We start from the raw sequence: 27,177 nt of genomic DNA on the forward strand, positions 1-27,177 counted from the left end.
AATTAATCAAAATATTGATAAATATAATAAAATTTAATTGTCTATTTGTGATTATGATATTTTATTATTATTTACAAATATTTTCAACAATTTTGTCATTTAAAATAATTTCTCTTTTGAAAATTTGCTATTGTTTTAAGAATTTGACTAATAAGTTAACTTATTGAAAAAATAGTAAGAGAATTCATAGGAAACTATAATAAGTTTTAAAAATTGAAAACAAAATCGATATTAAAGGGAAATTCAATGATTTTTGAAAGAATAAAATTTGAAAAATAGAGAAACCTTTGATATATGAAAAATGTGACTATTATCACTTTAATTAGTATAAGATTACATTTAAAAAAAATTCTTAAAGAAAAAAGATTCTAACGAAGCCATGAGTCATTTGGTTTATGGGTCCAAGTAGGCACAAATTTTGAATAAGGATTAAATGTCTTATATAACTGGGTTTTAACTTTATGTTTGCATCATGATACTTATAGCACCAAACAATTTATTTAAAATAAATATGTGACCCTTTAAATTTTATTATTTTAATAATCTATCGCGCGGATGCGTGGAGTGAGTAAACTCTCTCTCACACACAGTTTTAATTGATTATGACTAAATACAATAGAGAGTGACGTGTGCCAATTAGCCAATAGAAACACATGTAATTAAAAACTATTAAATATTATAAACTTAATTGTTCACTATAATAGTTGGTTCTATCATTTTTTTTTTTTAAATAATGACCTTTGTTTTTTTTAAAAAAACTATAACATGCATACATGAGTATGATGACTTTAACTTCTCAACTTCGAAAGAAAAAGCACGTCATTAATGATTTTTTTTTTTCATTGAAAACAGTATTTACATGCAATTTGGGACGTTCATTCCCATATTCGTGATGCTAGCGGTTATTTTGTGTTGGTTGTTGTCAAATTCATGTGAGTGTATGTGGATATTATTTTCGTCGAAGCTCTTATTTTGTTGTTAGACTTAAAGGTGTGGTCTCTTCAATATTTAGGTGGAATCAACTTCCCGATTATTGATATTGACTATGAAAAAAAAATGCTTCAATCTTTTCCTTGATGTGCCATTTGGAGGAAATTCGGGCTTAGATGTTGGTGGTGCAAATTAAATATTGTGGCTTCAATCTCAAATCTACAAATAATGTTGCTCATAATATTATTGGACGAGGTTGGAGATGTTTGGTATTTTAGTCATTCGAAGTGGTTAATGTCTATTTTAATTCATCATGTCAACGGTCGTGGACCTTCGACCATTTTAGTTTATTGATCAATGAGGTTTTTTTTCTTTACATACGTACATACATACACACATCCATTTTTCTGACAAAAATACCCCTTGTGGTGGGCAACTGGAGATAGAAGATGCATTTGAAAAAAATTTAATATTCAAACATGATTCACTTGTATGTCACCACATACATGTTTGAGCTACAATACATAACTTGGGATCTTAGTTTATTAGTTTTGGGTTAATGCAAACTAAATGTCAAATAAAATAACAATTTATTTTATTAAAAATAATTCGTTTGTACAACTGTTTTACAAACTACAAAACCACAAGATTTAGGGTATCAACCCCAACTGTTATAAAAAGAGATTAATTTTTTTTGTAGTTCGATCTTATATCAACTCTCTATATAGTATACCCCAATTGCATGTCTCCACATAAAAGATTTGGATCAAATCGTTTGTAACATTTACTAAGTGAATCATATCCGTAGTATCTCCAGGATAAGACATCCAACTTTATCCATATACTACGAACTATTTAGGCTACTACATGAACATGATCCACCAATATGTCTACTACATGGTGTTCAAATTATACAAAATAACCTTGGATCTTTCCTTAATGGATAATTGCATATATAAAATAATAAACCATTATTTCAAAAAACTTATTAAATATTGTTGGGTTTTATATCCTAAAACTCGTGGTCTGTAAACAATAAATTGATTATGTTATCAATAAAGCTGTCATTGAGGTTTTATTCAATAAAGTTGTTATTGAATATGAATTGCTCATTTCGTTTTAGAAAGAACCTAAATCCAATAAACTAAAGATCCATGGCTATTATACGAATACTTGAATTTTATGTGGCGACATAAAGATGGATCAAGTTTGAATAAATAGCCAAAACGGTCTATAATATATGAATAAGGTTGTGTGCTTTATTTTGGTAACACTATCGGATGCAGTCCACTTTGTAGTTGTTACAATTTGTCGTAAAGTGCTACAAACAAAGTGATCTTGATTTGTTCACGTAGTAACATGAGAAGCCGGGGCATCCTATACAATGAGTTTGCATAAGATCAGACCAAGAAATAAGTCACTCTTACTTTATAACGTTGTTTACTGTTTAAGACTAACTATTTCAAAGTGATGACCTAGGTAACTTGACCTTAATCATGAGCTAACTATGAACTTCTGTTTATTCAGGATCATCCTTATATTTTCATGGGTGATGGTTGGTTCAACAACGTCGGCTCAATAAGCCTCCCATTTCAAGGATAAGATCGGTAGATAGTTGGGGACATAGGGAGTAAGACGGAATTCACTCATACCTGTTTTTAGGGATAGTACAAAGGTTGTTCCCTTAAGTGTTGACTCCACGTCTTGAATAAGGGGTCTCACCCTCTCATTGGCCTGAGACAGACTCGATTTAGTGAATGGATCACAAACCAATTATTCATTAGAAGAGCACTTAAGAAGCAAGATGTAATATCGGGGGTAAAACAACTTTTGACCCAGTCGTTATTACGAACAACCTGTGAAGGTTTGATTTACCAATCATGGTTATATCAAGTGGACATAATATATCTACAGTAAGAGTGTGCAATTACTGGGTTTTAGTGAAGTGACTCGGTAGTTAACGAATGATGGTTCATTAGGTTAAAGAGTTTAACCGGTTAATCTCGGATCGTTGGAGCCCATGATCTGTAGGTCTATGAGGTCCCCTACTAGCTCATATCGGACTAAACCTTATAATAGTGTGATGAACGAATTTGAATTGTTCAAATTTGGTTCTTGGAGCAAAACATTAAATATATATGATATATTTAACCTAATGTTTAATTGTGAATTAAACATAAAGATAGAGAAAGTAGGAGATATTTAAATATCAAGATTATGAATAGGTATTCATATTAATTGACATTAATGTTGGATTTAATATTAAATTAAATTGATTAAATTATTTAATTAATATTTAATCATAATTTAATTATTATAATTAATTTTGAAATTAAATGGAATTGGTCAAAATTACAATAAAAGTCAAAATAATTGACTATGTCAAACTTGTATCAAAAGTCAAAATTGTTGACTAGATAAAAAATGCAATGAAAGTCAAAAAGTCAAAATTGTTGATTTTGAACTTTGAGAGTCAAGCTTTGACCTTTGATCAAGTTAGTGGAAAGATCCAACAATTGTGAGTGAAAAATTATAACATTTGCATTGCTAAGTATTGTCTTCGATTGAAGACACTTGCATCATTAATCCCACTTTGAGTTAGTGGATTTTTTAGTATCAAATTCTCATCAAACTCAAAGTTGTATGTTTTGCATGAAACGACCTTTAAAAGGTAGAGTTTTATGAATTTTAAATCACTTGGTCAAGTGGAAATATATGAGATTATTTGACAATCTTAATATATTTTCTCACAAAAATCCTTAACCTTTTCGTATCCAAATTAGTTACTCACTAGATCCAACAATCCCATTCTAAGGCCACAGAATAGTCGGAAAGACTCCCTTGATGGTCTATGAATTATTCATGAGGAGATTGGAGCTGATTTGGAGAAATTTTAAGACTACAAAGGTTGTATATCTTTTTTCCCTTTATTCTTATTTTAATTGCATGTCTATTCTTTGAAATTAACCTAAAGATATTTTTTTCTTCTATTGCATATATTTCCGTTCCATCAAATACGAGGCTTTAGGATATACATTTCAACACGTCCGAGTCGTGCCGCTGTCCATCGTCAAGTCGACTCGGGCATTGTTCTGCTCCTAGTCTACCGTTCGTCGCCTGTGTTCACTCCGAGTATGTGGTTCATCGTCCAATGTGGTGCAGATGATCCGCTTGCCAGTTTATCATCGTGGGCTGCTGTAAAGGAAAAGAAAACGAAGGAATGATAGAGAGAACGAGGGAGGGGGAGAGAATGAAGGTTTTGAAAAAAAAATTATTAAAATAAAAATACACCTTAATCAAGGAAACTTTTGTGTTTTCTTTTTAGAAATATGTGTGATTGATTATAGGTTAAGGACAAAAGGGTAATTGAACCCTAATTTTTGTGTAAGAGTAGAAAAGTTGGACAAAAGTAAAATTTAGGGCGTTTTGTTAGCTTTCATAAAAAAAAAAAAAAAAAAAAAACGCAATATGGGACAGCTTGAATTTAGGACAAGTTGGGCCTGGTCACGGGATTTCCACAACGATACCATTGACAAAGCCAAATACTGGGCCTGCCTGGAACAACTTTCTATGTCAAGCCCAATAATCACTTTAAATTGGGCTTTGTTTGCGTAAATGAAAGCCCAATATCTATCTAATTTGGGCCTAACCCACCCAAAACATTTGATCTCATTCGTCCAATAAATAAAAATAATCTCAGTATTTACTCTCACAGCTATATAAACTGCCATTCTCCGCGAAACCCTAGTCTCCATCGGCTTAAAATCAGATTTTCATCCACAGAGTAGCCGATCGTTGCCTTCCAGCGCCGTCGAGTATGGTTCTCTAACTGCTCTACTTCGCCATTTCTTCTCTTTGCTATTAGTCTTCAGTGCTCTGTTTTCGTTTCATTCTTCAGGAATTTTTCGATTTTTGTACACTTTTCATTTTCGGAGTCCTCCCAAGTTTGTGACTGTTTAGTGTAGTTGCCCTGTTGGACGAAGGAGATGATTCATATACTACTGATTAATTTCGGCATTGTGATTTAGTTTTGTTTTTCTGATTGAGTCCGTGAATTAATTTCTAGACAGTTAGGGGTTGAAGACTTGGATTAAGAAGTTCTTCGCAAAGGCTAGAAAAGGATGTGTGTTGGATTTCGTATTTAAATCCTTTAATTTAATGGATTTTCTTAGACGAGTTTGAATAGAAACTATTAAGTTTCATTTTGCCAATTTTTAGTTGTCTCTTAACAATGGTTTGTTGGGATTTTTTTTCCACCTCATGTTGTCTTCTTCAGCTAGATTCCTGAAGATGTATACGGCTCTGAAAAAGATCCACAAGGATAAGGATGCTGAAGCATCCGAATTTGAAGAGACTGTTGCGCAGGTTGTTTTCGTAGATAGCAGAAATCTCTTTGCTTACTCAATTGTCGAAGTTACGTTGCCTCCTTTATTAGCACTTCTGATGATTTAATGTATCTGCAGGCACTCTTTGATTTGGAAAACACCAATTCGGAGCTGAAAAGTGACCTCAAGGATCTGTACATTAATTCAGCACTGTAAGTTTCATGTGTTGTTGATAAAATATGTCTATCATGATAAACGAGTATGTTATTTCCCAGGAAACTAATACTTACGTCTTTGTGGTTGCAGTCAAGTTGATGTTTCTGGAAACAGGAAGGCTGTTGTTATATATGTTCCCTTTAGATTGAGGAAGGCTTTCCGGAAGATTCAGTTGAGGCTTGTTCGTGAGCTGGAAAAGAAGTTTAGCGGAAAAGTAATGGATGGTCCATTTTTGCTTTCGTTCTCTTTTGACTTTCCAAAAGCAGAATCATTTTTACAGTGTATTTATCATTAGTTAACTTGGGACCTGATCTTGGTGACACTTAGATAAACTAATTTTATGTTTAGGATATATGTTCTACAAAATTGCTTCATTGACTTCATTTGACGTTATGCTGCAAGAACACGTTGCAATCTTTTTCACAATGTCTGCGTCATGAAATACTACAAATTTCTCATAAATTTGTATAGATATCACCAATTAAGAAGATGCTCTACCTTTTTCCCTCTATATTCTATAGTTTGTAAATTGTGTTGGCCGTGTATTCAAGTGGGTTGTCTCGGGTATTTCTTTTTCCTTGTGCTAATTTTCTGTAATCCTTTGTTTTAGGATGTGATTCTGGTTGCTAACAGAAGAATCTTGAGACCCCCGAAGAAAGGGTCAGCAGTTCAAAGGCCTCGCACCCGTACTCTTACTTCCGTACATGAAGCAATGCTAGAAGATATTGTTTTGCCTGCAGAGATTGTAGGAAAGCGAACCAGATACAGGGTTGATGGTTCAAAAATCATGAAGGTAATAAATGCATGGCTTAAACATAAGCTTTTCCTCATTTCATGGATGCAGTTAATGAAGTTCAGAAGATGCATGTCATCTATTTTCTATTTCTAGGCACCAAAATAGAAACTGTATTGTTCATTCTATTTATTCATTTACTGCAATATATTATTCTATCTTTTCTTTTTACTGTCTTTAGAGGGTGTAACTAGATTCACCTGGCTTGTGACTAAAACGGAAACTAAACTCAACTAAACCTTTTATTCATCTTGGTTCCTGCTGCCACATCCGAATGTTCTTGCCATGTTTGGTATCAAGGAATGTATAATTCTAGGCTGGTTTATGGTGGCATGAGAATTAGGCTCCAATTACAAATATTTACCCTGGTTCTTCTGGATGCAGGTTTTCTTGGACCCGAAGGAGCGGAACAACACTGAGTACAAGTTGGAGAGTTTTGCTGCAGTTTACAGGAAGCTTTCTGGCAAAGATGTTGCCTTCGAGTTCCCGATAACTGAGGCATAATTATAACCTTCGTGCAATGTGACACCCGTTTAGATGCATTTACTTGAAAGTCATTCAAATTTTTGATGTTGAGAACGTTGAGTGATGTCTAGATTCTGTTTTTATATGATTTTTGATTTGCCAAAGCGAATTTATTTATGAATGTCGTAGGATTTGAATACCCTTATATTCGAGTATTGTTATAATGTTTACCAAGTTGGTCGTTTTAATTAGTCTTGCGGAGAAAAAACACTGAAATTTTCTGTGGAGTTCATTAATATTGATAGTTCATATGGTTTACTTATTTAAAAAATGATAATCGGGAAATGATGTGATGAAAAATGTTTTCGGCTGAAAAATTTTATGGTACAACCCAGGAAAAGTTTGTATTTTGGATTCTGAATCTCATCGTTATCAAGGCTTTGGAAATTTTATTTTATAGATGTAAATTTTAGCAACATGACGATTGTAGATTCCAGATTTATTCGACACTGTTTAAAATTAAATTGTTTTGTGAAGGAACTAAAGTTTTAAGGAAACTTGAAAGTTTGAAGCAGCTATTTATTTGACATAACGTTTAAATGATAGGGGTGGGCAATTTTTCAAACTTAAAAATTGTATTAGACAAACTTGAAAATCGTTAATCTAACTAGAAAAGTTTTCAACTTCTTACGGCTTTTCAGTTGGGTTTGTTGTTATTCAAAAAGTAGTTCTATCAGTAATTTTATCATAATTTGTTCTTCAAAAGCATTTAAAGAAATTGAAGCTCTAAAAATTACGACACACCAATTGACAAAGGATAATATAAAGGTTAAAGATTATATGGCATATTTTCCTCCAAAAAAAAAAAAAAACATATATATTATGGCACATCATTTTTTAGGAACTAAGCATGGTGTCCTTGGCTAAAAGGACAAAAGCTTCACTAATTCAGGGTGGAAAAAGTGTAAGGCCAAGAAGCGCTAACCCTTGATTTGTTGCAATAACATAACTAACAGAATTATAGAAAGTTAAAATTATAAAATTTTGCTCGCTATGAAATAACCCTAAATAACCATTGTTACAGTTACCTAAAAATGAAAAGAATTGATATGAACGCACGCAACGTTAATGCAAATTTCTTCATACTATGCACAACAGAAATGATCACCTGCCTTCATCAATAGAAGAAACAGATATGGAATTCCTTGAATAATCCTCTACCAAACTACTAGTTGTAGTAGAAGCTTTGGTAACGCCACTTTGTGTACTAGTATTTGTCTTGGTGAAAGCCGTAGTAGAGGTAGTTGTTTGACATGCTGCTCGACCACGAATTCCAGGTTTTCCAGGTCGCGGCAACGTGAAAGAATCACTAGAAAGCATGAGATGAATGGTATTCATATCAGGCCTATCTGTAACACTTGCTTGACAACATAACAAACCCAACTGAATGCACATTGCTGCCTCATCTGCATTGCATTTTGTTAGGCTTTTATCAGTCAACTCTAAAATCCTTCCTTCTTGGTAAAGCAACCATGCCTGTGGAAGAGATATTTGTTTAGGTACTACGCCTATTTTCTAAAGAAACTTCATTTGTATTTTAAAAGCATTCTACAAAATTCACCATTTCAGTCGTTGAGAGGATGTTTGGGCCAAGAAATTGAAAAGTACAGAGTTCAGAAATGGGAAGGTGTGAACTCCACTCCTTATTTGGCTTAAGGAGTTAGTTGGTCCTATTACTTAAGAACATCAATTTTATACCGTATTGACTCCTTACCTTATGAGTCTCAAGAGTTCACAACTCTCCATACTCCATAACTCTATGGAGTTCACAACTCCATCCCTTGTCCCAAACGTCCCCTGAAGGCTTAACAATCATCAACGATAACTTACATATCCCAAGAGGTCAACTTGTGGTGCGCCAAGTCGATCGTCGTGATTTTTTCTTCCACTAACAATCTCTAATACCAAGATGCCAAAACTGAAAATGTCACTCTTCACAAACAAATATCCATGAATTGCATATTCGGGAGCCATATAGCCACTACATTGAGTGAAAATATAATTATTAAGCATTAGAGAAAAACCAAGGAGCATAAGGATGTGTTAGCTCAATTTAGGGGACAAGTATCGTTTGCAAGGGTCATGAAGTAAACTACTACTTACTGAGTGCCAGCGACATTAAATGTATTCAAATGTGTGTCATCCCCAGGAAAAAGTCGTGCTAATCCAAAATCTGAGATTTTCGGATTCAGTTGCTCATCTAATAATATGTTACTAGCTTTGATATCTCTATGTATAATTCTTGCAGGAGCCTCTTCATGTAAGTAGAGGAGACCTCTCACGATACCTGTAATTATATGGAACCGTGTTGTCCAATCCAGGGATGAAGACTTTTTTTTATCTGTCCACATTGTCAATATAATAGTGATTGACTGCCATAAATTTGCAAGAATGAGTTATATTATCCCAACCAATTGCAATAAGATGCATGTAAATCTCCACATCGCAAGCAGAAAAATTCATGAATTCCTCCTAGAATAAGGTTCTTACCAAAAATAAAGTAATCAAGACTTCTGTTTGGCAGGTACTCATATACAAGCATCTTTTCAGGTCCTTCTACACAACAGCCCAATAAAATGACCAAATTTCGGTGCTGAATTCTCAGTAGAAGTTTCACTTCATTACTAAATTGCTTCACTCCTTGTCTTGAATCTACCGATAGCTTCTTCACTGCTACTTGTTGGCCATTTGGCATCAACCCCTGTATATTTGGCAATTCTAGCCACATTAGATCAGCATCCGACACTGTCCTTCAAACACAAGTAGAGGAAAGAGTGATTTGGAAATCGAAAAGAGACAAAGCCAGAGGGCAAAAGGCAGGTGCTTGTAACTTAATTATTTTCCCGACAGTACAAGGCCTTCAGGTCAAAATCACTGAGAATCGTTATAGAAAACTTAGGACCTAGTATGCACCCCAGTTAACTAGTCATCATCTGGGCATTCATTCGGAAATATTAATGGCTAAGACTATCTATCTTATGCTTCTTATTTTAAAGGATTCTCACATACAACATAACCCAATATATCTTTGTTCATTGGGCTAATTAACAGGCCTATATGATTGGCGAGTCAGATAACTTGGGGATTATTACAAATCCACGTGGGTGGGTAGTTCTGAAAGGTTTTGAATAACGCCAGAACCTTATTAATCACCACGTGCAACTCTACAAATCGAATTCAAACCTTATGGAAATCTTCAAGTGATTGAGTTATGTGTTGAACATCTAGATTGGTAACCACAGTCACAGATAGCACTGCATATATACTAAATTGACATAAGAAAAGTTATCTCAAGTGTGTCTTGAGCAATTGCTCTAATGTAAAGGGCAAATTCAGCATCATACCCCTAAGGAAAGAAAATATCATAGTTAATCAAGTAAGAATCACATTGAAACGAGAATAAATTTAGACAGTTTTAGCAACAATGGAGTCATTAATATTTTTCAAGATGAGAAAGGTGGTTAGGGAAGCTTTTTTCTACTTTTAAGGCTTCTAATGCCCAAAAGTTTTGCGATATAGGACATACCCCTCTAGTCATTTTGGCTCATGAGAGTACTTCTGGAACCTTGACAACTTCTAGAGCTTAGCTGTAAATGATAATTATCTTCTTTAACATAGCACGAAATCTTCTTTGCTATCCATTTCTTTAGGTACAATTTCAGAGATTTTCTTCTAGAATATATATATGTTACACCCCAATATTGTACACTTATAAGAGGAGGGGCAGAAAAGACATTCCACAAAATGAGGCAGTTAGAAAAGAATATGCTCCGTAATAGGGAGCTGCAAAATCTGTTAGAGAACCAATTCTCTGTTATTGTTGCAGGGTGGATACCCAACAAAGTTCAACACTGAGGTGAACAAGGGCGATGGCGCAAAAGCAGCTCGAGGAACGGATGGAGTCCAATGAGAAGGAAATATCCCAGATGAAGGAGATGTTATTGGGACTCTGTAAAAACATAGAGAAATTGGTAGAAGAGGTGAGGGAGAGCAACTCTACTCAAAAAATGGAAGAACTTGGCGTTCACGATGGGACAAGGCTCAAGCTCAAAGGAAAATGAGAAGTGGTGGACTCTATGGCAACTCAATCGACTGGAGGAGCGGATAAAAGTAAGTATAAAAGGTTAGAGCTGCCGAACTTTTCAAGTGAAAACCCAGAATCTTGGGTCTACCACACCAAGCACTACTTCGAAATTCATGAACTCACTTATGCGAAGAAGGTTAAGGTAGCTGTGGTGAGTTTTGCCCCCGACGAAGTCGATTGGTTCAGGTGGAGCCACAATCGTAGATCTATCACCTCCTGGGAAGAGCTCAAGTGAAGAATGTTTGAACATTTTCGTCCCACCAGAGAGGGAAGCTTAGAGGCAAGGTTGCTAAAGATCAAGCAAGATAGAACTTACCCGTAGTACGTGAAAAAAATTGTGAATTACGCCGCACCACTACCGGATCTAGTAGAGAGTGTCCTCTGCGATGCGTTCATCAATGGTTTGGAACCAACGTTGCAGGCAGAGGTTGTGAGCAGAAACCCTGTGACTTTAGAAGATTGTATGAGGGAAGCCCAATTAGTGAATGACATAAATATGGCCTTACACTTGGCCTTCAATGAGTGGGGAGTTTCTAGGCCATTTAAAAAAGAGGGCATTGGCGATAAGAACTCAGCAAAAAAAGAAGAAGCCCTATGTACACGACAGATATCCATCCCCGTCAAAGTGTCGTTTGTGAAGAAGGAGCCTCCGGTGAAGAAGTTGCCCGATAATGAGTTTCGAGAACGACTAGACAAAGGGTTGTGCTTCTGATGCAACGAAAAATACTCTCCGGGGCATCGATGCAAAACCAGAGCAAGTCGCGAATTAATGTTGTTCATCCTAAACAAAGAAGAAGTAGGGGAGACTGGAGCCACTGAAGAAGAAGTACAACCCGAGCTGAATACCATGGAAGTGACGGACAACCCAGAAATAACACTGCATTCGATGCTTGGTTTCTCTTTTAAAGGCACAATGAAGCTGAGGGGGACGATTCAAGATAAGGCTGTAATCATGTTAATCGATTGTGGAGCTACCCATAACTTCCTTCACAGAAAAATCATGGAAGAACTAAAGATACCGGTCTCGGGCAACAACACTTTCGGGGTGGTCGTTGGAAATGATATGGCAGTGCAAGGGAAAGGGAAATGAAAATCAGTGACGATCAAATTCCTAGAACTAGAGGTAACCTCTGATTTCCTTGCCATTGATTTAGGAAAGATTGACGTTGTTCTCGGTATGCAGTGGTTGTGTACAACAGGTTTTATGGGGATACATTGGCCCTCCTTGACGATGGCATTCATATCAGGAGGCTACCCCGTCATTTTGAAAGGGGATCTGTCCCTAACAAAAGCTGAAATATCACTGAAAGTGCTGGCAAAGATATGGGAGGAAGAAGATCAAGGATTTCTAATTGAGTTTCAGAATATGGAAACAGAGGAAAACAAAGAGATTATACTCGAAGATAAGGTGCAGCAGCAAGAAAGGTTACCAGTCACGATCCAAGCCTTGTTGGAAGAGAATGAGGACATATTTGCCACACTAATAAGGTTACCTCTTGAACGTGAAATAGACCACAGGATTTTATTGACAGAAGGACAAAAACCTATCAACGTATGGCCCTAAAGTATGGCCATGTCCAGAAGGAAGAGATTGAGAAGTTGGTGGGAGAAATATTACAAGCAGGGATAATACGTCCAAGCTGGAGTCCTTATTCAAGCCCAGTGCTACTAGTAAGAAAAAAAGATGGTAGATGGTGACTTTGCGTGGAATTCAGGAAGTTAAATCAAGCTACTATAGCAGACAAATTTCCAATTCCGGTCATTGAGGAGCTGTTGGATGAGCTAAGTGGTTCGACTGTTTACTCCAAACTAGATCTTAAGTCCGGTTATCACCAGATTAGAATGAGGGATTGTGATGTTGAGAAAATTGCTCTTAGAATGCACGAAGGTCACTACGAATTCTTGGTGATGCCTTTTGGATTGACCAATGCATCAACAACATTTCAATCATTGATGAACCAAGTATTTAGACCATTCCTCCGATATTTTGTGCTGGTTTTCTTTGACGATATTTTAGTATACAGCTTGGATATTTCAACACACGAAACTCACCTGGGCGTAGTATTCAACATCCTACGTGACAACAAGCTTTACGCAAATAAAAAGAAATGTGTATTTTGCCAACCGAGAACACAGTATTTAGGCCATTGGATATCTCAACAAGCCGTGGAGGTAGATGGAGAGAAAATTGCAGCAATGGCTAGATGGCCTCAACCCAAGAATGTATCCGAATTACGAGGATTTTTAGGTCTGACCGAATACTACTGGAGATTCGTAAGGAGGTATGGAAGCATTGCGGCCCCTTTGACAAAATTACTACAAAAGAATGCTTTGAGTTGGTGGGGAAGCTACTAAAGCCTTCATGGAACTAAAGGAAGCTATGAAACAGATGCTTCCGGATATGGATTGGGGGCGGTTCTCTCTCAAAATGACAAGACCCATAGCCTGTTTTAGTCAGAAACTATCTCCAAGAACCTAAGCCAAGTCGATATACGAAATGGAATTAATGGTCGTAGTTCTAGCAATCCAAAAGTGGAGGCACTACTTGCTAGGGAATAAATTCACAATCATATTAGACCAGACGATGTTGAAGTTCTTTATCGAGTAATGAGAAGTTCAACCTCAACACCAAAGGTGGCTGACCAAACTCTTGGGATACAATTTTGACATCCTGTATCAACCCAGGCTACAGAACAAGGTGGCAGATGCGCTATCACAGGTATCCACGGCCGCTGAAATTTATACGTTGATAGTCCCAAATTTATTTGATATACAGCTGGCCCTTTAAGAAGTAGAACAAGATGAGGATCTTTAAAAAATCATTGAAATTTTAAAGGTCGGCCCGGATGGAAAGCCCAATTACCTATGGAAAAATGGGAAATTATTATACAAAGGCCATTTGGTCATCTCCCGAACTTCGGCCCTTATTCCTTCATTAATGCACACTTTCCATAACTCAATATTGGGAGGGCATTCAGGGTTCTTACGAACATATAAAAGGATGAATGGTGAGTTATACTGGCAGGGGATGAAGAATGATGTCAAGAAGTATGTGGAAGAGTGTGATACATTCCAAAGGATCAAGGCAGATGCTTTATCTCCAGCAGGCCTTCTCTGTTAGGCCTCCGATTGTATTACAATATCAAAGGAGAAGGAATAAGGGTAATTTGGGAAAAGAGGAAGTTGCGGCAGTTAGGGGGGTTGGGGACCACAACTAGTGAAGACTTCAATTCGGTTAGGGGAAGACTTTTGTTTAAAAGGAGGGGGAAGCGGGAAATGAAGGGGACTTTTTGATAATCAGAGCAATTGTGAGTGGGTGAAGTTTAACTCTCACGTGTGGGAGGAAGTTGAAGACGGAGACTGCTTTTAGGAAGATTTTGTAATCGTGTTGCTTATCGTCTAGCTCATCGAGTAGACGATTGTGTAGTGGATAGTAGACGATCGTGTAGCGGATAGCCTAGCCATTTGCATCGAGTAACTAATCGTGTACTAGATCATTTACCCGATCGCATAGTCGATCGTATAGCTCATCGAATTATCAATAAAATTCTTCTAAACGATTTGGTTTCTATCATTCTCCAACCTTTTCCCCTTCCAAATTTGATTTGAGAGGACTTGACGATGGACTTTATTGAAGGGCTACCAAAATCAGACGAGTACAACTCAATTCTAGTGGTCGTTGATAGATTAAGTATGCACATTTTATCAGGCTCCGACATCCTTTTTCTGCAAAGCAAGTAGCAGATTTATTCATCGAAGAAATTATTCGACACCATGGAGCACCTAACTCCATAGTAACAGATTGAGACAAAATATTTTTAAGTCACTTATGGAAGGAACTGTTTACTATGATGGGAACAACACTAAAGAGAAGTACGGCATTCCATCCCCAAACAGATGGACAGACAGAAAGGGTTAACAGGTGCTTGGAAACATACCTAAGGTGCTTTTGTAACGAACAACCAACCAAGTGGAGTAAATGGGTGGCATGGGCTGAATTGTGATATAACACAACTTTCCATTCAACAATCAAGACAACTCCTTACCAAGCAGTGTTCGGACGTCCTCCACCTCCCTTAATCTTATATGAACAAAAGAAGACATCTAATGATAGCGTGGAATAACAGTTGCAAGCAAGAGACTTAGCACTTTCGGCTCAAGGAGAACTTAGTAATGGCTCAAAACCGCATGAAAAAACAAACAGATTGCATAGAAGAGAATTGCAATTTTCAGTAGGGGTTGAGATATTTTTAAAACTCAGACGTTATAGACAAAAATCGCTAACTCGGAAAAAGTGTGAAAAATTAGCTCCAAGATTCTATGGGTCTTATCAAATTACAAAACGAATAGGGGAAGTGGCTTACAAATTGGAACTTCCTCCTGAAGCAACTATCCACAATGTGTTTCACGTCTCTCAACTTAAAAATAAATTGGGGCAATCTCATAACATTCGGCACCACCCCCCTTCCCTAAGAGAAGAATTTGAGCTCCAAGTGGTACTAGAAACAGTATTAGGAGTGCATTGGAACAAGGAATTGGCTGCTAATGAATGACTCATCAAATGGGGAGGACTACCTGAGAATGAAGCAACGTGGGAATTTGTATATGCTATAAAACAACAGTTTCCTCACACATCCACCTTGAAGGCAAGGTGCATTTCGAGAGGAGCGGTAGTGTTACACCCCCAATATTGTACACTTATAAGAGGAGGGGCAGGAAAGACATTCCACAAAATGAGGCAGTTAGAAAAGGATATGCTCCATAATAGGGACCTGCAAAATCTGTTAGAAAACCAATTCGGTAAGGGAAAAGATTCCTTCGGGGTGGGGGGATTATAGGCTATATATAGATTGAGGTAGGAGAGTCTGAAGCAGGAAAAATCTAAGGAAAATAGTCCCTGTGACGTGAGTAAGGAGAGGATTTCCAGCCTTCTTGAATGTGCTGGTATTTTCTAGTTTTCTGTTCTTATTTCAGTCTTTTCAAATTGTTAGCCCAAATCTGTAAGTTTTCTCTAAAGTTCATAAATAAAGTTGACTGAGCAGTGCTTTGTTTTGGGGAGATCTTGTGTGGGTATTTTTCTTTGTTGTTGCAGTAAGTTGGATACCCAACAATGTACTCATTCAATTGAATGGATATTTTATTCAATCAAAAAACAATTAAATAATGGGTCGAAACGGGTAACGCCGAACTTGAAGTCTAAAATTTTCCTTAGAAACCTACCCTATTCTTAAATATTAAAGTTTGAACCACCTTTCATTTTTCATTTTTAATAAAATAATGATTGTTGTAAAGGACACCTTTCTGATCCTATTTTCAAGGAGGATGTTTTAAAAAATTATTTTGGGTGGTTTGTAAAAGTGTGTATTGTGCACTTGAAAACACTTATCACAATACAAGAAGGATTATAGAAATTAGTAAATAAAACATGTTATTAATTTTATTTTAGTTGAACGCAAAATAATAATAATAATAATTTTAGTCTTGTTCCCTAATCTTTCTAAATAGCCATCTTGGCAACAATTGAATAAACCAACTATTTTGCTCGGTAGGCTAGATAGAGAAAATGGTAATTCCAATGAGTACTTTTAGAATTAATAATTGAGGGTATAAAAACATTTTTAAAAAAGGGCAAAAATAGTAAAATCTAACTGTATTACTAAGACTCAGGTCTAAATTTTGTTATATTTACAAAATCTTTTACATTGTGCTATATTTACTAATAACTTGTCCAACTACCCCCAAAAAAAAGTTCTTTAGTTGATGACCCTTTTGCACCCACACAAACAGACCCATGATCAGAGAATAAGAACATAAATATACGACAGCCATAAATAAATTAGTAAAGTATATACAGACTACACTATCAGAACATTGAAAAATTCGTTGAATGTCAATTTTCAACCTTCTTAAATCAGTTAATTAACAGTATAATTGATCTATAAATGTCATCTTACGATCAGTGCCATTATAATATATAAATAATTAATCTCTATCATCAGAAATATAACGAAATGGTATAAAAATTGATAAGTCAACCAGTCAATGCCATGTGGAGAAATTGCGACAACTTTGATGTTGAAACGTTCAAGTAATTTACCATTGCCAATTGGCACAGAACTGCTCCAAAGCCCTAAGAAAAAAAGAAAAAGACGAAAAAAAAGGGAAGACTTCCATGCCGGCAGAATGATCATCTATGGGTTTCATCGACATCGAAAATCATAATCTAAGTTATTTAACACTTTAGAAACAGTTAAATAAACAGCACAAATGGCTGGATTTGCGACCAATTAACACTTCGACTTTAAAAAACACGAGACTCCTTTTGCATCGAAAGCATCCAAGTCGGATCACAGTTCAGAAGCAAGACAGAAATGTTCAATTAGAGTCGAAAATGGGAAAATAAAACGAAGATATTCAACATTCCATCTTCCAATAATCATGCCTAACAATGATTAGGTCAGAACAAACTAATCGTACCTTGTAGACGGGCCCAAATCCTCCATTGCCGAGCTTATTTGCCTCGGAAAAGAAATTAGTTGCGATTTGCAAAGTACTTAGTTCAAAGAAGATGTCAGTGGATACATCTTCATCATCCGCTTCATCGGCACCCGCAGAATTAGCTGCTCTAAGTTTTTTCTGCAAGCAGACGCAGAGAGAAGACAAAAGACCCATCGAAAGCATTCAAACAACGCTGCCAGCCAGAACTTCGGCGATTGAGCCGATGAGCTCGTTCTGACGGCAATGGAAGAACCGATCGGCTAAGTTGACGCCAGGAGCAGAGAGCCAATGAGAAGATGGTATGGAATTGAACTTTCTCAGATCAACCGGAAAAATAAGTTTAAAATTAATGGCGGCCTTAAATAGGAAATCCCCCTAAAGTCCCGCTTAAACTGTTAATATTAAAATGTCAAAGCTAAAATACATTAGAGTCCGACAAAATAACGATAGTGGATTGAGTAGACCTGGTAAAAAAATTGCAAAATAATACTATAATATACAAAATCAGTTAAATTATTTATCAATATAAAATATCACTGTCTATTATTGATAGACCGTGGTAAGCATCTATTGTAATTTATTGACATATATAATTGCAGCCTATCGATAGATAATGACATTTTTCTACATTTAAAAATACTTTTAGCACTTTTAACATTTAAAACAATTACTCTTTTCCTATTCTTACTTTTAATTTTTTTTTTGTTTTAAATTAAAGTAAATGTAGCGATGGATAATATAATTTCGCATTTTAGAAATTAAGGGTGCTTTAAAAGTGACTTGTTCAAGTTGTATTTTTAAGAACGGATCGGTTTGATTCGTTTTTCAAGTACATAAAAAATATCTTCTTGTCATTTCTCCCCCCACTTCCTCGCTTTTTTCTTAAAAAAAAGAGACGAGCTGAAATAGAAATAAATAATTGTTCCCATGGAACCTTATCCTCTACCTCGATCGGGGATTGACTGTTGATACACGATCCAAGCCATTAATTTTTTTCTATTCGTTATTATCTTATTACCAAATCAACGCGGCTAGTTAACAGGATGACTCCACTTTTATGAATCATTAAATCCTATAAATGCTTGTTCTGATGTATCATGTAAATTAGTTGAAATGCAAAAATCAAATAATTCTTTGTGGTGGAACAAAATATCTCTCATTTCCCCCTCGAAAAATTTGTATTAAACTCAAACTAAATTGATCTTGTTATATATAATACACACACATTTTGAGTTTTAGACTTTCAATTCTAATTGTTTATTTCTTTTCTTTTTCTCTCTTTTGTAAATTGCATATTGTCCACAAGATTCAAGTTGTTTCTTCCTTTTTTTCTCTTGTTTGACGCTAGATTATTCGCTTAGTCAAACGACTATAATTTCTTTTTGTTTCTTTCTATTTTCCTTTATCCTCGTTGATCATTTTTAGTTTCTCCTTTATCTTCTCAATAGGTCATATTTCTCGATGGTTGTTTTGATTCTCAATTTCTCTCGATCTTTGAGTGTTCTCCTTTGATGTTGGAGCCAAACAATCGTCGTTCACCATCAAAACTAATACCAAAGTCGTCATCGATAATTTTATTAGTTGCTAGTTCATTTCTATTCTTTGAGTCAACTAGTCACAAACGCTACTTTATTTGCATTCTATCAAATATTCGTCTCCTTCAAAGTCATCAACATGATTGTTGATTTTTTTTTTTTTTTTTTCATTTGTGCTAATTGTCTGTTAACGCTGTGTTTATGCATATTATTCACTATTTACCGTTAGAGAGAGAATAGAAAAAGTAGAGAGAAGGATGAGGGATTTAGAAAAAATAGGCTGGAGGAACCAACAAAATTATGTTTTTTTTTTATATATGTACTATTTTATTTTTTTTCATGATTATTTTATATTCCACATTGATTATGGATATATTTGAAATTTAAGAAGCTTATTTTTATAGCATAATTTATGCGTCAGTTTGTTTTTGGTTTACTATAATGTAGTTTTAGAAAATAAAACGTTGTATATGTAATATTATATATTTGAATCGAAAATTTTCTTTAAACATTAAATACTACTTCAAAATTTTACATTTTCGAATGCATTGTACATGATTATTACTAATATTTTAAAACTCACAAATTTTGACATAAATATAGCTTTAGTGATATTTTATTTTCAACTTTTAGTAATTGTGTATACAAAATATGTTTTATATTCCTTAGAAGTACATGAAAATATTTTTATTGACTTTTTTAATTGAAAGTATATTAAAAAGGAAAAATTACAAAACTTATTTAAGTTTAAAGTAAATATTATGTATCAAAATTTAAAGGGTAATTCGACGAATTTAGAAGTTTTAGTATAAAAATTGGTATTTTTCCTATTTTCTAGACATTATAATTCAAACAAGAGATACAAAATTAAACCTATAGTCTTTTACGCAACTTAAGAGTACGTTGACCATAGTTGATAACAATTTCAAATTAAATTTGAGTTAATTGAATCCGCTTGAATCTATTTTCTTTTCTTGAAAAAGAAAATAAAAGAAATAAGTTTTATTTTTAAGGTCCTTGCCCAATTGGTCCTTCTAGTATATCAAAATTACATAAAAGCCGCGGGGGAGGGGACAGGTAAAAAACACCTACCAAACACGCGGCACTCAACAGTGGTCTACAAGAAGTCATTTTCCCGCAACTTATCAAAAAGCGTGTCATTGTTCCAAAACAATTTGAACACGTTTGTCCTTGTGGGACCCTACTTGCTTTTGAGCGATTACAATTTTTTTTAGTTCAATCGCATGCATGTGAGAAAATCAAATCACTCATCTCTAGATTGAAAATAGATACTTTATGTAAGTTAAAAATATAGTTGTCTCACATTGAAATTTTTTTGGAAAATCATAAGTTTGTCATTCAAAATGTTTAAGAAAGTCATGTGTTCCAAGCCTATAAAATGAGTCTATGTCTTTGGTTTTCAGTCGTCCCAGTTAAAAACACTTTAAGCTTATTATGCTAACTCTAACTGAATTCATTTTGTATTCTCTAATTTAAGAGTGGAAAAAATGTGTATATGTATAGCCCAATCCATATCTATTTTATCCAATATTTATTTGGCCCACTTTTATTTTATATTTATGGGATAATTATAGTTGTAGACCCGAATGAAGTTAAAAAATATAGTAATTTTTTCAAACTATTGACAAAAATGGGATATATGAGAAAGTATTTTTAAAAATAAGATATATGAGAAAGTATTTTTAAAAATAGGTGGGTATTGAAACTATTGACAAAAGTATGGTAGTGAAATCGTATATGGGGTACACGATTACCATGTGGCAAAATCTTGTACGGGGTACACGATTAACTTTTAATCTAGTCAGCACCACGTCGGCTGACTTGGTTGACCGGTCGCATGGAGACTCGTGGACCGGGTCCACGAATTTTTTTTATAAAAAAATAGATTGACTATTTTTTTTTTTAAATTAGAGATGTACAACAATATTAAAATTTTAGGAATGGATCCATAAATTCCTTCATTATTAAACTTAATTATATATTTAATCTACAATGAAAACATAATTATTCTACACTTGTATTAAAAAAATAAAAAATGTCATGATATTAAATAAGATTTACAATTAGTTATTTAATTTGAAAATAAAAGTTTACATGAAATTTAAAAACGACCCTTGGCCCTTACCTCTCATGGGGTTGTCTTCGTGTCGCTCTAAATTAGGTTCATCCTGCTGTTGTTGTTGTCTACGACGGATACGTCTTCGATCAATGTCAGCAACATTGAGTCGTCTTGTTTGTTGAATAATATTTTCTATGTTGACCAATGTTTGCCGACACATTGAACTCAACTCTGGTAAGTTGTGCTACACTAAATATTTTTGTACATCTTCGATAAAATTATTCTGTACGATGAAAAAAATAAATATTAAAAAATATTCATATCTCACATATATATAAAATGTATGATTTTACATCTCTTACCATACAGTAATAGTAAGCGCCGTCATGTGTGATAAATCGCCTCGTGATTGAATCGTATCATCTGATACAGCTGGTCCATATGTTAATTCTCCCTGTATATAACAATCATGTCGTCCATGCCAGTAGGATATATATTCCGCATGGATTCAACATCAGTCTTGGTCATGCTTATCTCTCAAATCAATCTGGTGTAGTGTTTGGAGTGTATAGGAAAACGAAGATATCATTTGTCGCAGACTGAACTGTCTCAACACACGATCTGGATGATGCCACTCTACTATATGGAAGCATTAAGAGGGCAAACGGTCAACCATATGTCTTCACCATCACAACAGTAATAAGGTAGTGGTGACCAAATATGTTGTGTGTATGGCATCCAAATAATCTGATAAAAAAAAGAAAAAATAAAAAATAAGTATACATCCAAAATGTTTTAAATATTCATTTATATATATGCATTTGTTACCTGGCTATGCATCAGCCTGTCAAATATTTTTCGGTACACGAGCAACATATTTGCTAGCTGTTCAAAGGCAGCTAATACACCACTCCATCTAAAATTATATAAAAAAAATAAAATTAATTTATATTCTTACATAAAATGATAACAAAATAAATATATAAATGAAATAATACATTGCACTAAGTAGACAATGATTTGGGGTCTGTAACTGGACTTGTGGTACTATAATTGGAAATCTATCATAAGTCCATACATATAGTAGTATCAGTAGCCCCGCTATTTCCAACGCTTGTGCATTGGAAGCCTGACAAAGTTCTCTATACAACCATGCAAGACATGCACCACCCCACGAGTACGTATCAGCATGCTCGAAATTAGACAGTGGCGGAAGGAACATGAGATGCACTAGAGTATTTGACTTGTCAGTGAACAAAAATTCTCTAATAAGTTGTATAATGTATGCTCATGCATACCTATGTACACTGATGTCGTCGACATCGGGAGGTAATTTTGGAAACTGAGACGCCAACCAGGGGATACTCAATCATGAGTCTTTCAGATCATCTAGTAGAACGTCTAAGAGCTCTTCACAAACATTCTTCTAATCATATTGTAGTGAACCTGTCAATGGTTACCCATCCACTCGTAACTCAAACTGTATGGCAACATCCTGATTGTACATTCCTCACAAGACAGGTGAAATGTATGGGTTTCTGGTCTCCAATGCTCAGCTAGAGTAGTAATAAGGTGCCAATCAAGCTGGATAAATCTGATTTGTGCAACTCTAAGGAAACCTGCCTGTTTAACGTAGGGAATAATGCGGTGATCAAATGGGGTAGTATGTTATGCAGATGCCTCCCTTATTCAACAACTCAAAACTACTATAGAAGAACTATCCCATATAGATTGTAAACGATACGTATTTTGTTGATATAATTGTACAGGATTAGAAGGACCAGGATCCAGGTTCAAATTACAAGAAAAATAAATTCATTACATAAAATGAAACAATTACATAAAAAATATAAGTACATAAAAGATACAATTACATGAAAAATATATTTAAATCAACCCAAATTTAAGATCCATAAACTATACATTTAAATCAATCTAAATAAAAATAAAATAATATATCCATAATCATACATTTAATTAAGCCTAAATGCAAACAAAATAATATACATATGAACCAATCTTCATTTTTATAAACATATACATACATTTCTAGGTTCAACCCAACAAATACATAATCATCCAGAAAAATAGCCCAATAAAATCTAATTTCTAAATTCAACATATATTAAAAAAATAAATCATGGATCCATAAATTACATATTAAGTTCAGCCCAAATGCAAACAAAATGATATATATATATATATATGAAGATTATATATTGGAAAAAATTAAAGAGAAATTTTACCTTAGTCAAAGAAAATTGAAGGAAGACAGACGGTTTATGGAGAAGGAGGAAGACGGAGGAAGATCGAAGTTTTTGGACGATGTTTGGATGGACAGTTAAATTTTTTAATATATTGGGAGGTTTTTGGACGATGTTTGGATGGAGGAATATGAAAGAAGATCGACGAAGAAGGTTTCGGATGAGGAAGAAGAAGGGTCGCGCGACGATTTAATGGAGAAGGAAGTCGTGTACCCGGTACACGACTTGAGGTAATCGTGTACCGTACACGATTACCTCAGTCAACACTGTATGATTGCCACATTGGCAGTCTGCGCATGTCAGATCAAAGGCACTCGTGTACCGGGTACACGATTAAAAAACCTGTTTTTGTCAATCTTTTCAACCCTACCCTATTTTTGTTAATATATATTAAAATAACATTATTTTTAAAAAAGATTTTATTGAGATTTAGTTACTGATTTGTTATTTTCAAATATTAGGGGCATTTTAAATCCAATTAAAAAAATGGTGCCTTTTTTTTTTTTTTTTNAACCTGTTTTTGTCAATCTTTTCAACCCTACCCTATTTTTGTTAATATATATTAAAATAACATTATTTAAAAAAAAAATTGCAGACCCTCTACAAAACTTATTTTCATAAATATCTAAAGTTTTGAATATTTTCATTTAGAGGATTTAATTAAAAATTTGAGTGAAAATGCCCTTTTCACGTTGACTGACACAATATTTTACTATTTATTAGGCAAAAAAAAAAAAAAAATCCATATTTTTCAACATTCTTAATGATGAAGAGAGAAATTGACAAAATATATATTAAGTAGTGTGTTTGAAAGAGATTATACATTTACTATAGATTATTAATTAGTTGAGTTTTTCTTCCTATTTGCTAATATGACTTTTTTTTTTATCCATTTTCACGTTTAAAGCATTTTAATTTTCACAACAACCACTTATTCGTTCTTTTAGCGAATTCATGGTTACTTTTAAATTTACTTTAGAATATTATATTAGGCATTTGAAAATTTTTTGACTAATATATGAAATAAAACATGGTATAAACATCACAGACTGACTTAGTTCGACATAAATCACAGTAAAAATCAATATATGAAATATACCACAATATATAAATCACAGTTTCACTCAATGTTCAATATAAATCACAATATAAATCAATATATGAATTATACGATAGTATATAAATCACACATTGACTCAATATTTGATATAAATCACAGTACATATCATAAACTTCATCCGTATTAAGGGTATTTTCAAATTTAATAAAAATTCCTAAATTATTTACAATAAATAGCAAAATTCAAAAAGAACCCTAAACCGATGGAAGAAAGCCCAACCCAAAGAATGAAATATTAAAACTATCTCTGTTACACAAAAAATTTTGACCCACTAACGATTAATAGAATTATCCAAATCCACCCAATACCGCGTCCGTCTTACATGTCTTCTTTTTGCAACAACAACCGATATTTGTCTATTGCCCTCTATCTCGCTAGCTTCCACCTTTCTGTTGCTTATTTTTTCTCTCGTCGTTGTTGTTTTCGATTTTTCGATCTCTCCTTCTTCCTCTTCATCTTCTTCTCCCGTTACTACTTTTGATTTTCAAGGTTATAATCCATCATCATATCTTTCAAGATTATAATCATTCTCTTTTCTTTCTTTTTTTTTTTTTTTTTATCAATTCTTTTATTTATTCATACTTATTAAACATTTGACCTAATTTTGTTTAACTAGATGGTAAGCAGAAAAATAATCAAAGTTGATGGAAGTAGAGGAAAATGAAAGAAAATAATAAAAGCTGAATAGTCAATAATCAGAGCACTAGCAAACAAATCTGAAGAGAAAAAGAAGGTAAACTGGTTGGATTGGCAACCCTAGAGGAGGGTGAATAGGGTTTAATTAAACTTTTTTTCTAAATTAACCCAATTAAACTAATTAATACACTTTTTATAAATAATAAGAAAAATTCAAATTATGCAACAAATAAGATGACAAAAAATGTGTTAATTTAATTCTATCAAATTTTAGCAAATAAATAAGAACAAACTAAAACATACAATAAATTGCTTAAATTAATTGCAAAAATAAAAAGGAAAGAGTTAGAGAAGAAGACATTGTAATTTTTATAGTGGTTCGGTCGAGTCAAACTCGACCTACTCCACTCCCCAAGCGCCTCTTGAGAATTTGAATAAAATCTTTCCGACTTTTTCCACGGATTAGAGCCCAACCGTTACACCACCGCTTCTTTTACGGGTCCAAGAGCAAACTCGATCATTTCCATGGTTTATGATCAAACCGTTACAAATGTTGGAATTTTTTAACACAATACAACTCTCACTAGTGTGGATTTACAAGTATAAGCACTCAACAAGTTTATCCTCACAATACAATAACACTCTCTCAAGAATAAGATGAAAAGAAAAAAAAATTGGGAACTTAGAGAGAACAATGGAACTTTTGAGTTTTGGAGGATTATGAAATGTAAAATTTGTTGATTTAAAATTTGGAGAGGAAGATGGTTTATATAGAAATGGAAAAAATTTTAGAAACCAAAATTACTTTGGACCATTGGATTTTAGAAAAGAAAAATCAGTGGTGGAGATTTTAAACTAAACTAGTAGTTAGATACAAACAAAATATAATATTAAATTCTTTTTCTTTTGAAATTCATTTTTTTAAAAAATTAATCCAAAAAATAAAAAAACATACCATGTGTCAAAAACTAGCCGTTAGACACAAACATAAAATAATATTAAATTTATTTTCCTTTTAATTCATTTTCTTTTTAAATTCATTCTCTTTAAAGTCAATCCAAAAATAAAAAACATATCATGTGTAAAAAACTAGCCGTTAGACACAAATATAAAATAATATTAAATTTATTTTACTTTTAAATTTTAATTTTTTTTTATTTTAAATCAATTCAAAAATCAAAAGTCCATCATATATTAATCTCTTAATGATACTCTATTCAACCAATATGCTGTCACATGTCTACATGTAAATGGTCTGGTTATGCCACATCATCCACTACGGTATTTTCTCTATAGACTTGTTTCAGTCATATCGTCTTCGTTTTAGCTTCGATTTGAGTGATTCAAGAGGTGTTGGAATTGTTGTTTTGAGCTCTACGATATGGACATATTAAAACACTAAGATTTTCAGTAATTAAAAATTGAATTTGTTATCATCAAAACATTGATTAATTAATTAAAATTAATTAATTTGAGATTGAAGGCCAAAAAGCCAACAATCTCCCCCTTTTTTATTATGACAAACCATTCAAGAAAAATAGCTTAAAATACATGTAAATCATATGTAGCACATAATAAAATTCAACATATCACCATAAAGATGATTCTTGAAATTCACTCAAAAAAATAAATTCCCCCCTAATTAATACAATCAAAATCATAACAAATTTATAACATATTTTTCTTAAAAACATGAACATAAATTTAGAACTACATAAATGTTTCCCTTAAAAACATGAACATAAATTTAGCACAACCCCCCCTAAGAATATTAACACATGCTTTCCATATCTCTCCCTATCAAAATGCCTTCTAAAATATTTAACAAGTAAAATTATAAATTCAAAAGGCATCACAACGAATAATACCGAGCTCAAGCCTATTTTTGCAAAAGTTTTCTTCATTCAAAGGCTTGGTAAATTGATTATTAGAGCCTACAAATTCAAGAGTCATATTATCATTTTGCACATGCTCTCTAATAAAGTGATGCCTAATATCAATATGCTTAGTCCTAGAATGATGTATAGGATTTTTAGTCAAATTAATAGTACTAATATTATCACAAAATATAGACACATTATCAAACTTTAATCTAAAATCACAAAGAGTTTCTTTCATCTAAAGAATTTGAGCACAACAACTAGTAACTGCAATATATTTTACTTCGGTAG

The 27,177-nt window shown here is 33.8% G+C and overlaps 2 protein-coding genes across 4 annotated transcripts; one reads left to right on the plus strand and one right to left on the minus strand.

Moving 5' to 3' along the window:
• Positions 1 to 4,648: 4,648 nt before the first annotated feature.
• LOC120082429 (40S ribosomal protein S7-like) lies at positions 4,649 to 6,977 on the plus strand. Its single transcript, XM_039037594.1, has 6 exons — positions 4,649 to 4,745; positions 5,207 to 5,295; positions 5,394 to 5,467; positions 5,562 to 5,685; positions 6,082 to 6,264; positions 6,649 to 6,977. The coding sequence occupies exons 2-6, from the start codon at positions 5,221 to 5,223 to the stop codon at positions 6,766 to 6,768; spliced, it is 576 nt and encodes a 191-aa protein (XP_038893522.1). The 5' UTR covers positions 4,649 to 4,745; positions 5,207 to 5,220; the 3' UTR covers positions 6,769 to 6,977.
• A 713-nt stretch (positions 6,978 to 7,690) lies between these two features.
• LOC120082915 (cysteine-rich receptor-like protein kinase 10) lies at positions 7,691 to 17,729 on the minus strand. Of its 3 annotated transcripts, none has more exons than XM_039038331.1 (5): positions 17,351 to 17,729; positions 9,280 to 9,539; positions 8,893 to 9,130; positions 8,620 to 8,770; positions 7,691 to 8,265 (listed from the first exon to the last, which is right to left on the minus strand). In XM_039038331.1, the coding sequence occupies exons 1-5, from the start codon at positions 17,374 to 17,376 to the stop codon at positions 7,894 to 7,896; spliced, it is 1,047 nt and encodes a 348-aa protein (XP_038894259.1). In that variant the 5' UTR covers positions 17,377 to 17,729; the 3' UTR covers positions 7,691 to 7,893. The 3 variants fall into 3 exon arrangements, with proteins under 3 accessions (XP_038894259.1, XP_038894260.1, XP_038894258.1); XM_039038332.1 differs by having other exon boundaries at positions 9,280 to 9,534; positions 17,351 to 17,728; XM_039038330.1 differs by having other exon boundaries at positions 9,280 to 9,490; positions 17,351 to 17,724.
• Positions 17,730 to 27,177: the final 9,448 nt, after the last annotated feature.

The sequence above is a fragment of the Benincasa hispida genome, chromosome 8 (genome assembly GCF_009727055.1).
Source record: "Benincasa hispida cultivar B227 chromosome 8, ASM972705v1, whole genome shotgun sequence".
Taxonomy (NCBI): Eukaryota; Viridiplantae; Streptophyta; class Magnoliopsida; order Cucurbitales; family Cucurbitaceae; genus Benincasa; species Benincasa hispida.

Coding starts and splice junctions, on each gene's coding strand:
- LOC120082429 (XM_039037594.1), top strand. CDS start 5,221: ATGTATACGGCTCTGAAAAAGATCCACAAGGATAAGGATGCTGAAGCA. Junction 5,296..5,393: donor TTGAAGAGACTGTTGCGCAG/GTTGTTTTCGTA, acceptor ATGTATCTGCAG/GCACTCTTTGATTTGGAAAA. Junction 6,265..6,648: donor ATGGTTCAAAAATCATGAAG/GTAATAAATGCA, acceptor TTCTGGATGCAG/GTTTTCTTGGACCCGAAGGA.
- LOC120082915 (XM_039038330.1), bottom strand. CDS start 17,554: ATGCTTTCGATGGGTCTTTTGTCTTCTCTCTGCGTCTGCTTGCAGAAA. Junction 9,491..17,350: donor GATTTGGGCCCGTCTACAAG/GTACGATTAGTT, acceptor CCAAATATACAG/GGGTTGATGCCAAATGGCCA. Junction 8,771..8,892: donor TTTAATGTCGCTGGCACTCA/GTAAGTAGTAGT, acceptor CACTCAATGTAG/TGGCTATATGGCTCCCGAAT.